Raw genomic sequence first — 15,592 nt, 5'->3', positions numbered from 1 at the left:
GACAGCTCTGGATTTGGGCCGATTTCATTGTCAATTTGATCGTTAACTCATTTTTGTTTAACCTTTTCTTTCAAAATGCCCCATACAAAGTTACCACCAAACCCTTAACGCACGACAACAAATAGTAACAGCCGCGATGATTTCTGCTTTGAGGCGCTAGCAGCCCCGCTATCACCGTTTGGGAAAGGATTGTTACCTTTAAGTGAGTAATATGCCATGGTCCACTGGGTTTAGGAAGATTAAATTTAGCAGATTTTGCTCCTTCAACCATTTTAATCTGCATGATGTACTAAGCTGAGCCAAGAGCTGGCGGATAGGAGGACTTTCTGGCACCAACTTTGGGCGATTTTGGGCAAACTGTGTGCCTCAGTTTCTCCATTCATAAAATGGCGTTAACTATTCATTCCTGTTCCTGAAGACGAGCTGAGGTTTCAGCATTAGGAAGACAGGCAGAATTATCTCCCTTCTGACTTTCACTATTGAGAGCACCCAAATGCTTACAAATTTCACAATAACAAGTACAAACTAAAAACGCCCTTAGCAATAACCCCACGGAAAGCACTCGCAGTTTTAATTAATCAAGATGAGAGCGCACGACACCGGCCTCGCCGTGCTGTAGCTCGTCACATTCAGGAAGCGACTTGTAAAACATGCAAATGAAAAAAAAAGTATCCAAAGATGAAATCCGAGAGTTGCAGAAGTTGCATTTTGCAGGCAATGAGCTCATCTTGGTCTTCACTTTCCAAAAGGGAAAAATAGAGCTTAAGACATTGCGGGGAGCTGGGTGAACGACGCTAAATAGATAAATAACCTTAAGCGCAAAGTCCATAGGGCAGGCTTTACAAAACAAATCCCTTGCTAATGTGTGATGGGAAAGGTGGGAACCCTGTGTGAACGTGTCGCAAGGAGGTTAGGTGGAATTTGGAGAATTGTCTGCAAGTGCTAAAAAATGCGTTTCTTGGTACTCGCAAACAAAGTGGGGAGAGATGTTAAAATACTTACGATGGGTGTTCCAAAGGGAATGTAACCTATTGAAAAACAAAAAAAAAAGGAAAAAAGAGAGAGATGCATGCATTTTAGTATGCAGTTTTGGGATAGAGAAAAATATCACATCTAAGACATCTACCAGTTTAGGGTAAAAGCCACACCTGGCAGGACAGGCTGCACTCAATTCCACCAGCTCTGAACCACTACTGGGACACCTGTGGACCAACATCTGATGCTCTAAGCATCAACTAGAGCAGCCACCCGACTTTTGCCCAATCTCCTTCCCATCCTCTTTTTCTTTTCTTGGGTTGCGGTCTAAGAGTTTCCCTGAAACTTATAAAATCTAGACCCTAAAGCTTACTCCAGTAAACCCAGTCTGGGCCAGTACGTGGTATTAGCACTTCATGTTGTTGAGCTGGGCTAGGCAGCCAGCAAAGACTCAAATCATCAGAAGAGAAGGGATGACAACCCAGACCAAGAGCTGCTTGGTCTGAACCAGGAGGAGCTGAATGCTTCTGCGGTGGTGCTAACTGAGCTGACCTAGTGGCTTGCTGCCACGGAAAGGGGGAGATCCTGCCCCCCTTCCCAGGCTCATTGACGCAATCTGTTCCCTCCTTCGTGCCAGCTCTGTTGCTCATCAGACCCTCCCACAACCTACCCAGGAGAAAACTCCTCAGCTTTCTGTGCCCCTTCCCCTCTTGTTGAGCCTGGTCCCACCAGGATAGCATGCTGAAGATGCTCATGAAGCCATCTAACAAGCCGCAGAGCCCATGCCACTTAAAGAGCCACCATTGGTGGGACCTCCTTTTTTCTCCATCTGCTTTATCAACCTATCCGCCAGCGATTTTATACCAGGACAGCTCATTTATTTCTAGGTCAGTAGAAAAAGGAACAGGGTATAAGTATCCTGAAGAAAGTATATTTGCATCGTGGAGGAGAGAGGGACTATTTTAATCATAGGTGTAAGTTAAAGCTCTCTATATTAGAGATAAGCCTTTACCCCAAATCTTATTGAGCGCCACAAAAATCAAATGCTTCACATTTTTCCCCTGCTAAGTCTGCCAATTTTTGTGCTAATTATAATTCATCTCTATGACTTCCACTAGAAGGTCTCAGAGCATTTTACCAACATTACTGAATTAAGCCTCATGGATCCAATTTACAGTCGGAAAGAGCAAAGACCTGAGAGGAAGAAAAATTAAAAAAAAAATACAGAACAAGGCAGCAAAGTAGTACTGGCTTTTCTCCCTTCCACTTCACCCTCAAAATCACCCTTCTTCAATGAACTGGAGAACAAAACCCACCAACCCCGTTATTTTTCCTCTGTGCGCAGCATTCAGGTGAAGATGTTAGCCCCTAAAATATGGAAAAGGTCCGATTTATTTAAATAGATCCTTTGGGAAAGGACCAAGGTTGCACTTACACCTTCAAGAGAGTTGCTATTCAACCCACAGCAGAGGTAGCTGTGGACCTGTGCATGGCAAAGGGACACCCCAAAGCAGGAAGCAGGTGGCAATGATTTAATCATTAAGCAGCCTGGTTAAAGCTGATCCTTCCTGGGCTCCCAATGCCATGGCTATTAGGTACCACTGCGCATGGAAAAACAGGGCTCATCCCATTCTCTCCTGGAGAGTAAAACCCTAACGTGTTCATTGGGCATCAAGCTTTGTTGTTTACTACAAAGTTTAAATGCCTATTATAGTGATGGATACCTCAAAAATGCCAGAAAGGAGTCCACATTAAAATATCTGAAGGAAGGGAAAATATTAAGCACTAGATCTCGCATAGGCACTTAGGATCCTAATTCTCCTTGACTGCAAAGGGATTTAGGCATTTGGATTACTTTCTGACCTTGGTCGAAATGTTTACATGGTGTAATTCAAAAATAGGAGAAAAAAAAATAACATTTTGTACAAATACCCAGTAAAATCAATGATCGCCCGAGTGGGTCATGCCATACCTGACATTCGGAAAGGCATGAAGATGGTCTCATTTGTATCAGGATGGATGATGGCCTGTAAAACAATCATCAAACAGACACAGTGAAGGCACAGCAACAGTTGGCAAGGCGCAGCAAAGCCAGCACTCAGCCTCTACAAATAGCACCTCCAACGAGAGAATACCAGGGGACTTCATGCATCTCAGTACCCTCCTTGCATTTGCAGCTCTGGCCAAAGGCAGTTATTGTTCGTCAGCCTCCACAAAACCCCCTCCTACCTCTGCTTTCCCCTCTTCTTAAATAATTTAGCATAAGTTAATAATTTAGAAGTAAATAATTTAACCTGAAATAAAGAAAGCAGCTCTTTCTTGGTACTATAATGTCCCCAAACACCACCCACCAAGGGTATAAATCATTTTATGCTGCTTATGAAGCAAATGGGTTGCAGGAGACCCCTGTAAGGACTTGTGTGGCTCAGCCATCACAGACAGATTCAGACCGAGGAACATCTTCCTCGACCGCAGGTACACCAGCATGAGCCCTCACGGTACATCGTAGGAAGCCTGAAATGCTGCTTCAGGATCTAGCTGAGTTGGGATAAAAACATGCAGGTATGGTCCGCTCCAGCTGTCACCATAAGGGTGACCCAAATAAAGTCCCCTCACATGCCATGGGATTTGGATTTCCCAGATAATTCAACCTTTATGTGTATCTGCAGCTTCTCAGCCGATGCTGGCGGCTGCGGACAGCCCAGCCTCTGCAGAAATCCTAAATCTGTTTTACCGATAAGCAGACAATGAACCTCACTTGGCCCATTTTTATTACGTTTTACAATGAGCCCAGGAGGTTGCACTGGCATTAACTGGATGGGGATGAAAAGTCAATCCCCAAGCGATCTGTGACTGCAGAGGAGGAAGGTACGACACAGTAACAAGCCTTACCAAAGAACTGTCAAACTATTTTCAAAAGGCTGGAGACAAGAAATCTCTTGACTAGACAGGAAGGAGAAAATGAAGACATCAAAATATATAAATACACAAAAAAAAAAAAAAATCAGACTCTTTGGTGGCAACAGTGTTCTCTGCATTTACATTTCTGTGGCAAGACAAAACAGCAACTGGCAAAGTCAATAATGGAGAAGGGGACAGCATCGCTCAGCAGGAAGAAAAAAAGCAGCGACAGTTAAAAACAATAATGAAATATAAAAAAGCGTATTACCTGCTTTATTTTTTGAGCTTCCCACAGCTAGAAAAATAAGAGAGAACATTGCATTTAAACAAACGATTGGTGTAGTTTTATAGCAAAGCCCAAATATTCATCTTTTAGCTGCTGTAGTAAACCAACGCAATGGACTGCTTTAAAACAGACTCATTTTCTGCATCTTTCCAGGATGTATTTAAAGATCTATTACACACACTGAGCTCCTTCAAATCTGTGTGACCAGTAAGACCAGTAAGGCAGAGAAGATATTCTTTCTTATATTTAATCGTAAGAAAGAATAATAACAGCCAGACTTCACGCTCTGCTTTACAAATCGAGAATTATTTCCGTAACTCTGCCGTACGTCGATCTCAAGGTAAATTTAGCACAGCTTCTCCTTGGATGAGCTTCCTGCGGAAATGGAGGCTTACTGGGGAACAAAGGTGGAGCAAGCCCTGCAGGGAAATGTAAGAAGTATCTATTCAAATAAAACCTGTATTCAGAATAAGCCAGCCACTGGATTTCATTTTTCACAAGAAGGGAAACGCACCAAAAAAATGCTCGTGAAGAGGAAAAAGAATCTCATTTAAAACTCTCATGAGTGCCTACTGTTATTTACTTACTCTAATTCAGCAGCATCAAAACACTCCAAAACAGGCTCAGCCAGTGGAGATACACGAGCACCAAGGAAGAAACATCCTACATGAGGTGCAGGTAGAGCTAATAAGTAGGTGCACAACATCAAGAGATGCTCTGCCATATACGTAAACCCATAGTTTGCCCCCTGCTTAATAAAGCCAGAAGGTTTTCCTCCATGAATTATGCCTAAATGCAAATTAAAATAAAAAAAAAAATTATCCCAATTTTGATGTATATAATTCTAGACATGGATGAAAAACCAGGACTCCTGTAAAATATCACTATTAAAATATTTACTATTAAGAACTGTTCTGTTCAGCTCTAGTCTGGCTTCAACTTTCAGGCACCGGCTTGTGTTACACCTCGGTCTGACAGCCTCCAGCGCTGTCTATTTTTGTTCTTCACACAGGTACTCAGAGCTGCTAAAGCCACCCTTTAACCTTTGCTTAAAGAAAAAAAAAATTGGAAAAAAAAAAATTCATCAGAGCCAGGAGACTGGCTGTTTCATTGGCAAGGCGCGTTTGCCAATCTTTTAACCACCCTCGTGGCTCTTTTACATCTTTCCAATTTGTCAACATCCTCTTGAATCGAGGATGCCAGGAACTAGACAAATTATTCCAACAACAGTTGTACCAGCGCCAAACCAAGGGTAGGCTAACCTGATGAGTTCTGCTCTTGCTGTTGATAAATCTGAAGACGGCAATAGCTCTTTTTGCTTGGAGAGCTCATGATTACCCAACAGAATACCTACCCAAGTGCCGTGCCCATATTCGGCAATACAGGCATTCGTGCTTAAGATTTTATCATTATTACGGTATAAATGAAGTCCCATTCTGTCATTCTTCTTCACCCGAGATTTAGTGCCTTCCCCAAATATAGAACCATGAAAATATTGTTGGAATAAGGTGATCGCTCTATTACATATAGCATAAATTGACCCACTGATACCAGTAATCCCAGTATTTCACTCCAAATTCAGCTTTCGCTCCATAATTGAAGCTCTGTGATGAACTCCACTTCGTGCAATGAGTTACTTGAATATCTAAAAGTCATAGGCTGATGCACATATCCACAGGGCTCTTTCCCAAGGAAAACTTCCCTTTTTAAGGCAAATCATTATTCCCCGTTTTACAGTTGAAAAACAGAAGTTGAGGGACACAAAGAGACAATCTTTGTGGCTGGCAGAGACAAGATGCGTCTGCCCTCACCAAACCTAAAATCCACAGGGTGAGAGGCTGCATGCCCAGACAGGTGCCAGGGCTGTTCTGCACCTGCTTGCCCACCAGCTCGAGGACTTCCATGGGGTGAAAGTGGAAGCCCTTGAGCTGCAGGTGACTACCCAAAGCGTCCCCATAACCCTGTGGCTACCCAGGACTTGTGTATCTTAGATGTGAAACAAAAATGCAGGATTTTCCTCTCTAACTGCAAGCACCAAGACTAGCAAAAAGGAAAAGGGATGGTTTCTGAGCCAGCGCTACGGCTTTTTTGGTCAAATTATCTAATTTCATTAATTGATCCCAATATTTATGCATTTTCCTGCTGCAGTGCAAATATTGTTAGAACATGCGATTTCATTACTTCTCAGAAAGAGACTTTACAAGATGCACCTGATGAGTCACCTAAAGATTCTGCCAGCTCATTTTCACTTTTTTATCCTCTAATTCATTTTCTGTCTGCTGCATTTTTCAATAGCTCCAGTACTCTGACAAGTCTTGCCAGCTGGGGGGCTCGTTTCTGAGAGCAAGTCTCTATTTTTGCTGGGGATTTCATTCACGCTCTCTCCGGCCATCTTCGAGAAACAGCCAGATTTTGATCTCATTTACACTAGCGTGAATCCAAAGCATCTTTACTGGAGCACATGGAACGACTCCAGATTCGTGCTCAATTTATGTTAGATTTAGGTCCATGATCTCTAAATATAGTCAGCCTGTACTGGGTGGGTCCCCTGTAATAGATGATCTTCCTTTACATCATCTTTGCTGTATATTACTGGCTCAAAGCTACATAAGGGTTTTGCTACCATGCAAATTTGTGTGCAAGAAATAAACTTGCTCATACATGGATTTACACGAAAGAAGCCCAAAGGGTGAGGGGGCAGGAGTGTTGGACCACTGTTGACATATTCCATTACCCACCCAGCAACCTTAGCAGGCAGCGATGAACAAGCTTCTCCAGCCTGTGGCCATTGCAACCTTCTACCAGGACAGATCAGGCTTTGCTTTATGGAGATGTCCTTCTTGATCGTGGAGGAATTGGCTTCAGGACCATTCACAAGTGCTCCCACCACCAGCATTTCTGGACACTGGACTCGTGGATGAGATTTCCATCCATCCTTCCCAGGATTCTGTTTTTTTCTACAATTTTTTGAGGAAGAGATACTCACCACTTTGCTCACCACCTACAGCAGATAGCTTTAAAACCCTGAACTCAGGAACTGAACTCAGTTATACAGAAACAGTATGTGCTTATCATGTTTAAGGAAGGGTATCAAAGACTGCCACAACCTAAAGAGAACCGAAGCTGTGGTAAGGAGCTAGAGACTGGAATAATTCTTGGGGAATAGATATGATCTTTGGTTGACAGGACATTCATTAGCATTCCTTATTTAGCAGCAGTATCGCAGCTTAGAGATAGCTTTCAAAAAAAGTATTTATTTAAAGAATATACCCAGCCCAAATCTATTAGCTAACACCTGCCACTATAAAAAACAGTACAAAGGGCACCAGTTATTCTTAAGAGATTAACTTCCCTCCTATTATATACAGTAAGATTTCATGGTCCTGGACTTTTTTCCCCTCTGCACAAAGTTTCATCTAGATTAGAAAACCATGCTTACAAACTGTTCACCCTTGTTTACAGCTGGCTCCAACACTGCTAAAAGAAGTGGCCAGCTCCACCCTGACTGAGTGCAGTTGGCTGTATCCAGACCCCTTACTACATGGCTGAAGTTGGCCTCGGGTGTCTAAGGTCAGGAGAGCACTGACAGATTCACACCACCTACTTCCTTGCGTTGCCAGCAGCCACCCCCCTACAGTCAGTGGAGACACGGAGACAGATTTGATGTCAGGAATCTGTAATAGATGCTCTAACACTTCCCTCCCTCAACTATACATGCCACCAGGATCAGAGTCTTTTGCACAATACAGTAGTAGACATTAAAATGATCTTAAATCCATGGGTGCTTGCTCTGGATATGCCACATCCAGAATAACTCTATGGAGAAAAGCCTTTACTGATTAACTGCACGTTAAACATGCATAATGACAAGGCACAATTATTTTCGAAGAGCTAACGGGGAGTCACATGGTAGATGAGCCCTATGTGTAAGGGAAAACACTGCAATTTAAGTTCTGCAAAGACTAAGTGGTCTACCCGTGTTAGACATTGCAGCATCATCACAATAGTTTGCAAAATTCCCCTAGTAAAGACAAGGTCAAAGAGGAAATCCTCAGAAGAATGAGTGTTTTTCGTTGATTTCATCTGTCCAGTCAAGTGGAGACAGAGTTCCATCTCAAAATCTGCTCGTCCTCTTCCCGCTCTATCAGAGAGGTTCTCACCCTTTCACACAATCCCGCTTGCACCCACGAAATCTTGATTTTAATAAGGTAACAGCCTGGAGTTTGCACCCCATCAAAAATTGCCTGTAGTTTCACACTCTGGGAGTTGCAAGGTTTATTAAAGCAAAGCTTGGATTATCTATCCCACACTGAATTCCAAATATTGGGTGTCAGGAATGAATGTGTGATGCAGCAAAGCTCGCTCTAAAGAAAAGCAAGCTGCTTTCATGTGCATGGCCATTCGGAGGGAGAGGCTCCAAAACCAGGTGTGCTTTCCAGTTATCATCTCAATTGTTTAAATGATATGAAACCAGAGGGAAAAAAAGAAACAAAAGAAAAAAGAAGACCTTGCTCAAAAGGCAAAACTTAATGTGCTTGGAAAATTCACTGAGGAGCACTTCAGACCAGCAACAGGATCTGGCATTGCATTACTGTCAAGTGATAGTGACGACTTGTTCAGAGTCATTAACTTCATTCTAGATCCCTTAATTGGAGGTCAAACAGCCAGAGTAAGACATTGGACATGGGACCCACCCTCTCTAACAGGCATCTACAACATAATAAATACCTATTGCAGCAAATTCTCAATTTCCTATGTGTGGCAGCATAGACACAAGGAGTAGTGATAATTTGGTAACTACAGTAGTGTCCGAGAATGATCAGGTGCAAATCAGGACCTGTCCCCCCAAGAAAGTGGTAGGACAATTAACCCAACTGAAGTGCATCTACACTAATGCACGCAGCATGGGGAATAAGCAGGACGAGCTGGAGGCCATCGTGCAGCAGGGAAACTATGATGTGGTTGCCATCACGGAAATGTGGTGGGAAGACACACACAAGTGGAGTGCTGTAATTGATGGCTACCAGCTTTTCAGAAGGGATAGGCAAGGGAAGAGAGGTGGTGGGGTGGCCCTCTATGTTAGGGGCGGTTTTGAATGTCTAGAACTCAACAGTGTGAATGACAGTGTTGAGTGTGTATGGATAAAAATCAAGGGGAAGGCCAACAAGGCAGATATCGTGATGGGAGTTTGTTATAGACCCCCTAATCAGGATGTAGAAACCGATGAAGTATTCTATAAGCCGCTGGCAGAGGTCTCGCGATCATCTGCCCTTGTTCTTGTGGGGGATTTCAACTTCCCGGATGTCCGCTGGGAATACTACACAGCAGAGAGGGAACAGTCCCGGAGGTTCCTGGAGTGTGTGGAAGACAACTTCCTAACACAGCTGGTGAAGGAACCTACTAGGGGAAGTGCCCTACTGGACCTACTGTTTGTTAACAGAGAAGGTCTTGTGGGGGATGTAAAGGTTGGAGGTCATCTTGGGCAGAGTGACCATGAAATGATAGAGTTTTCAATTCTTGGTGAAGGGAGGCGGGGAGCCAGCAAAACTGCCACCTTGGATTTCCAAAGGGCAGACTTTAGCCTGTTTAGGAGCATGGTTGAGAGTGTCCCTTGGGAGGCAGTTTTGAAGAGCAAAGGTGCCCAGGAAAGCTGGTCATACTTCAAGCAGGTGCTCTTAGAAGCACAGGTGAAGGCCATCCCCATGTCCCGAAAGACGAGCCGACGGGGAAGAAGGCCAGCCTGGCTAAATAGAGAGCTTTGGCTGGACCTCAGGAAAAAAAGGAAGGCTTACATTCTCTGGAAAAGGGGCTTAGCAACTTATGAGGATTATCAAGATATAACAAAGCTATGCAGGGGGAAGATTAGAAGGGCCAAAGCTCAATCAGAACTCAGCTTGGCCACTGCAGTTAAAGATAACAAGAAGAGATTTTTCCAGTATATCAACAGAAAAAGGAAAACTAGGGAAAATATAGGTCCACTGATGAATGAGACGGGTGCCCTAGTGGTGGAAGACACAGAGAAGGCAGAGTTACTGAATGCCTTCTTTTCTTCGGTCTTCACTGATAAAGCCGTCCCTCACACATCCCATACCCTGGAGGCAAGGGGGAAGGTCTGGAGAGAGGAAGATTTTCCCTTAGTTGAGGAGGACCGGGTCAGAGACCACTTGGCCAAGCTGGACATTCATAAATCCATGGGCCCTGACGGGATGCACCCGCGAGTGCTGAGAGAGCTGGCAGATGTTATCGCTAGACCACTCTCCATCGTCTTTGAAAAGTCATGGGGAACAGGAGAGGTGCCTGAGGACTGGAGGAAGGCTAACGTCACTCCAATCTTCAAAAAAGGCAAGAAGGAGGACCCAGGGAACTACAGGCCGGTTAGTCTCACCTCTGTCCCTGGGAAGGTAATGGAGCGACTCATTCTGGATGTCGTCTCCAAACACATAGAGGAACAGGAAGTTATTGGAAGTGGTCAGCATGGATTTACCAAGGGCAAATCATGCCTGACCAATCTGATAGCTTTCTATGATGTTATAACGGGTTGGCTGGATGAGGGGAGAGCCGTAGATGTCATCTACCTTGACCTTAGCAAGGCTTTTGACACTGTCTCCCATAACATCCTCATTAGGAAGCTGAGGAAGTATGGGCTAGACGAGGTGACAGTGAGGTGGATCGAGAGCTGGCTGAGTGACAGAACCCAGAGGGTTGTGATCAGCGGCACAGAGTCCAGTTGGAGGCCTGTAACGAGTGGTGTCCCTCAGGGGTCAATACTTGGACCAATTTTGTTCAATATATTCATTAATGACCTAGATGAGGGGACAGAGTGTATCCTCAGCAAGTTTGCTGATGATACCAAGCTGGGAGGGGTGGCCGACACTCCAGAGGGCCGTGCTGCCATCCAGCGTGACCTGGACAGGCTGGAGAGCTGGGCAGAGAAGAACCTAATGACGTTCAACAAAAGCAAGAGTAGGGTCCTGCACCTGGGAAGGAAGAATGCCAAACACCAGTATATGTTAGGGGCGGACATGCTGGGAAGCAGCTCTGAGGAGAAGGACCTGGGGGTCGTGGTAGACAGCAAATTATCCATGAGCCAGCAGTGTGCCCTTGTCGCCAAGAAGGCCAATGGCATCCTGGGCTGCATAGGGAAGACTGTGGCCAGTAGGTCGAGGGAGGTCATTCTCCCCCTCTACTCTGCACTGGTGAGGCCACAACTGGAGTACTGTGTCCAGTTTTGGGCTCCCCAGTTCAAGAGGGACAGGGAACTACTGGAGCGAGTCCAGCGTAGGGCAACCAAGATGATTATGGGACTGGAGCACCTCCCTTATGAGGAAAGGCTGAAAGAGCTGGGACTCTTTAGCCTGGAGAAGAGAAGGTTGAGGGGGGACCTGATTAATGTTTACAAGTATCTAAAGGGTGGGTTTAAGGAGGACGGAGCCAGGCTCTTTTCAATGGTTCCCAGCGACAGGACAAGGGGCAATGGGCACAAGCTAGAACATAGGAAGTTCCGTTCAAATACACGGAAAAACTTCTTTACAGTGAGGGTGACAGAGCACTGGAACAGGCTGCCCAGGGAGGTTGTGGAGTCCCCTTCTCTGGAGATTTTCAAGACCCGCCTGGATGCAGCCCTGAGGGATGTGCTTTAGGCAATCCTGCTCTAGCAGGGGAGTTGGACTAGATGATCTCTAGAGGTCCCTTCCAACTCTGAAGATTCCGTGATTCCGTGATTCCATGATTCCTTTATGGCAGAAAACAAGCAATTTGACTCATCACAACTAGATGACCAGCACAGGCTGGATAACCCACACTCCACCATTGCTTGCGTTTCTCCATTGACTTTAAGATGGGACCTGCATGATTAGTTCTGGCTCAGATTTGGTTTGGCTTAAGATGTAAAAACATCTCAAAGCATCAAGCACCTGCAGCTCATACCAACTTCAGCATGGCTTTCAAAGATACAGTTTCTTTGAATTCCAACGGGAATTTGATGAAAGCTGAAGATTTTATCTTAGAGCATTTGGAAATCCCAAACTTAAGCGCCACACCTTTTCCAAATAGATATCCCACAAATCTAGCTGAGCAGATCTGGTCCTTCCCCAGGGCCACCAGCTTCAACCAGAAGCACTCAGCAGCAGCTCCACCACACCCTGTCAGTAGGGTTAGCTCACATTAATCTTCATTATAAGGTTAAACATACTGGAAAACTCATGTGATCCCTTTTGTCATCAGTACCGTGGAACATTTCTATTTGAAACTGCTCCTCGCAGCTCTTTTGGCAAGAAGGTAGAGTCTGCAGCTAGGAAAGTGCATCTAGAGAACATCCACCCATGGCCTCAGCGCTGAAGCCCCACTTGCTGAACTAGGAGGCCCATCCCAGACATCAGGTGCTTTTCACTGATATTATTTCACTTCTATTTCACTATGCTTCTGAGATTTTTTTATTCTTTTAAGTTTACACAGTTATGGATGAAGATCTCCCAAGTACTTAGTGCACTGCACTCTCCAACACATTATCCTCTCTTGCAGCACCACATTTTCCCCTACTGCCTTCCTAGTTATTAAAGGCATTTATGGTGGTCAGTGCCTTGTGGTGCATTTACGGTGCCTGGTGCTCCATGCACCATCCCCAGAACCTCTCATCAGGTAACATGAAAAGAAATAAGTATCTATTTTTAGCAGTTCACTAAAACTAAACACCTGTGACAAACTCAAGGCATTTTGGTGCAGCCCAACAGAGCTACGTGTTCTGCTTTGCTCTCCACCTGTACTTTCTCCTCCAGGAGTGTGATCACTCATGCTTTGTGTGGCTTTCTCCCACTGCTCTCCAGCTTCAGTCCCAAAATCCCACTTCTTGAAAACCAACCCTTAACATAGAGACAAACGCACACCACAAGCTCCAGCCAAAGCATTCAGTTAAGGCTTTTAGCAAGATTTATAGATTTACAATGGTGGATTCACAGACCTTTTGGTTCCATATTTAATGCCACCCAAACGTCTGTAAACCTGCCCGATGCCTAACCCTATACCTGCTAACATATACACATGGAATCTTATATCTGGCTTTAGTAATAAACATGGAAAACCAGGGTAACAAACCACTGTCTACACTTGCTCCTCAGTAGGAAGTCTCACCAATGGACCTTTCACAACCCTGCTCCTAATAATCTTTATGTTAAAAAGGTTTTAGCTCTACAGCGATAAAGCTCAAATGACCCAATGTGTGGGATAAATCACAAAGGGTATCTATACATTTTCTGCCTTGCACCTGGTACTGATATGTCAGTAGAAGAGGCACCAGAAGCTACTGCTCTTCTTGGATGACAGTGGAAAACTCCTTCCCCGTCCTAAGCATCGTTGAGTCACAGCACCACAAGCTGCTGCCCGTCTGCAGAACCATAAAGCCTTCAAAGAAATCCACATGTTGAAGAGCATCGGCTGAGATACCTGCCTGCACTGCAAGGCAAGTGCCTCAGTGTTGGGAACTGGATTGGAAACCACAAGCAGTTCTAGTGCAACACACAGACTTACACAGATACAAAACCAAGTGTAGGTGGAAACAGAATCAAGTCCTGACTGATAAAAAAAGATAGCACTTAAATAACACTTTGCAGCTTCGCAGCTCTTAATAAACATTAACTAATTAATCCTCAAAGCATTCTACTGGAAAGGCTTAAGCAGAGTAAGAAACACTCAGAGAAGACCACGACTTGCACCAGGGTTGCAGAAGGACTTAGATGCACTACATGGTTTAAAATACAGCTTTGTAAACCAGGCTTGCTAATCCAACTAGGTTGCTCAAGATCAGATGCGTTTCAGTTTATTTTAGCCATACGGAGCTTAGGAATCTAATTTGATTTGTAATCTAGATGTGAATTTAGATAAACTCTCTTAATCCTCAAATGATGAGATGAAGCAAAGCTGGTTTGAAACTGAGTACGAGCATCAGCAGTACCACTTAGCATGGTTTCTTTAAGGTGCATTAACCTACAACACTTCTGCCCCAGCTCCCTAGGCGCCTTTTGTCCTCTGACAGTCTGGAAACGATGCCTGAAATGTTTGACCCATCCTAGACCATCTTAGTGTCACAAAGAATATTTAGATTGCAGAAGGGAGAAGATCCAAGTTCAGCTCTTGGACCTGCAAACAGGCTACTTCCTCGCAAAGAAAAGGAAACAGCAGGACAACCGATATATCTACCTTTTATCATATCCTGCAAGAGACCAGAGAGGAAAAAAAAGTACAGTTTACTGCAAATGGACCTCTTCGCTCTTCATCAACACTGTTAAGAAAAGCTATTATTGTCCAAAAGGGATGCTGTTTAGACTCTGATAGATTCATTGTTCTCTGCTGTGTCTGGGACAGCGTGAGCGGCTCTTCCCGCTGCTAACATGATTGAAGGAAGAACACAGTAATAAATATATGCCCATTAAGCTGGTGAGCCTCTTTTCACTTCACTGATACTAATGGGGAAGAAATGAAACAGTTTCAAAACAGCAAGTTGCCAAAACTGCATTTGGAAAGGCTGAAGAGTGAGAAGTCACAACTGACACACCACAGTTCATGCTCCGCCAACGCTCGCAGGAAGGGGCTGGCTGGAGAATAGCAAGTGTCTGTCTCCAAGGGACAATTTCAAAAAGCTGCATTTTTCCTCTCACTACAGATCATTCAGTTTGGGTTTAATTTTATTACTTTTTTCCCCTCCAACCACTCCCTTATGCTGAAGGGGTGAAGCTTTCAGGATGGAGTTTCTAAGGGTACAAAATTGGTTAACAGAGCTGTCTTGCTGCTATCTTGATTTCTAACAAATAGATATTCATACATCTTAACATATGTATATGTTAACAATACGTACAAGTGAACATACAGTCAAACGAACAGGCAGATTTCCAGCAGTAAATCTAGGGACTTATGCAGGACTAGAAGACCTCCTGAGGTCCTCTCCAACCTGAATTAGCCTACAATCTTATGACAGACAAAGACAAAGATCTGGATGGATCAAAAATCTAAATGCCTGGTGTCTAAGAGCTACAAGGATTTTAGTCAGCAAATGATCCACAGCTCAAAATGTTTAGATGTGGTTTTATGAAACCGGGATTAATTTCCTACCTCCCTCACAGACTTATCTCATCTTCAGCAGCTCAAGCTGGTATATGGTTATGGTACCATAGCCCCAACATCCCTCCCCATCTTAGGTGTGCACTTCCCACTGTACAGGCAACATAGAGCAGACAGAAAATATAGGGAGCTGCTCAAGTTAAAAAATGAAGCATTTTGGGAGTGGAGGAAGGGAGCTTTAGTTTTTATTAAGATCAGCTCTCTGAACCAGCTGTGCCAGTGCAAGCGAGCAAGGAGGTGGGAACACATGGCCGGGAGGAGAGGAGGCAGAGACATGGCAGTGCTCACGCTGCCATGGCATCACAGTTTCCCTTGCAATAT

At 44.3% G+C, this 15,592-nt stretch overlaps 1 protein-coding gene across 5 annotated transcripts in view; it reads right to left on the bottom strand.

The window, feature by feature from the left end:
• SFXN5 (sideroflexin 5) overlaps nt 1–15,592 on the bottom strand; it is a 104,594-nt gene that overhangs the window by 58,262 nt on the left and 30,740 nt on the right. For 4 of the 5 annotated variants that reach the window (XM_054203119.1, XM_054203117.1, XM_054203122.1 and 1 more), the window contains 3 exons: nt 4,145–4,171; nt 2,948–3,002; nt 1,003–1,028 (listed from right to left, as the gene is read on the bottom strand). In XM_054203119.1, coding sequence (XP_054059094.1) covers nt 1,003–1,028; nt 2,948–3,002; nt 4,145–4,171 — 108 coding nt within the window. The remainder of the gene's footprint in view (nt 1–1,002; nt 1,029–2,947; nt 3,003–4,144; nt 4,172–15,592) is intronic. The other variant, XM_054203118.1, reaches the window with a different exon arrangement.

Source organism: Rissa tridactyla, chromosome 5 (genome assembly GCF_028500815.1).
Source record: "Rissa tridactyla isolate bRisTri1 chromosome 5, bRisTri1.patW.cur.20221130, whole genome shotgun sequence".
NCBI lineage: Eukaryota > Metazoa > Chordata > Aves > Charadriiformes > Laridae > Rissa > Rissa tridactyla.
The sequence above is the reverse complement of the archived record's forward strand: the minus strand, read 5'-3'. Positions and strand labels throughout refer to the sequence as shown.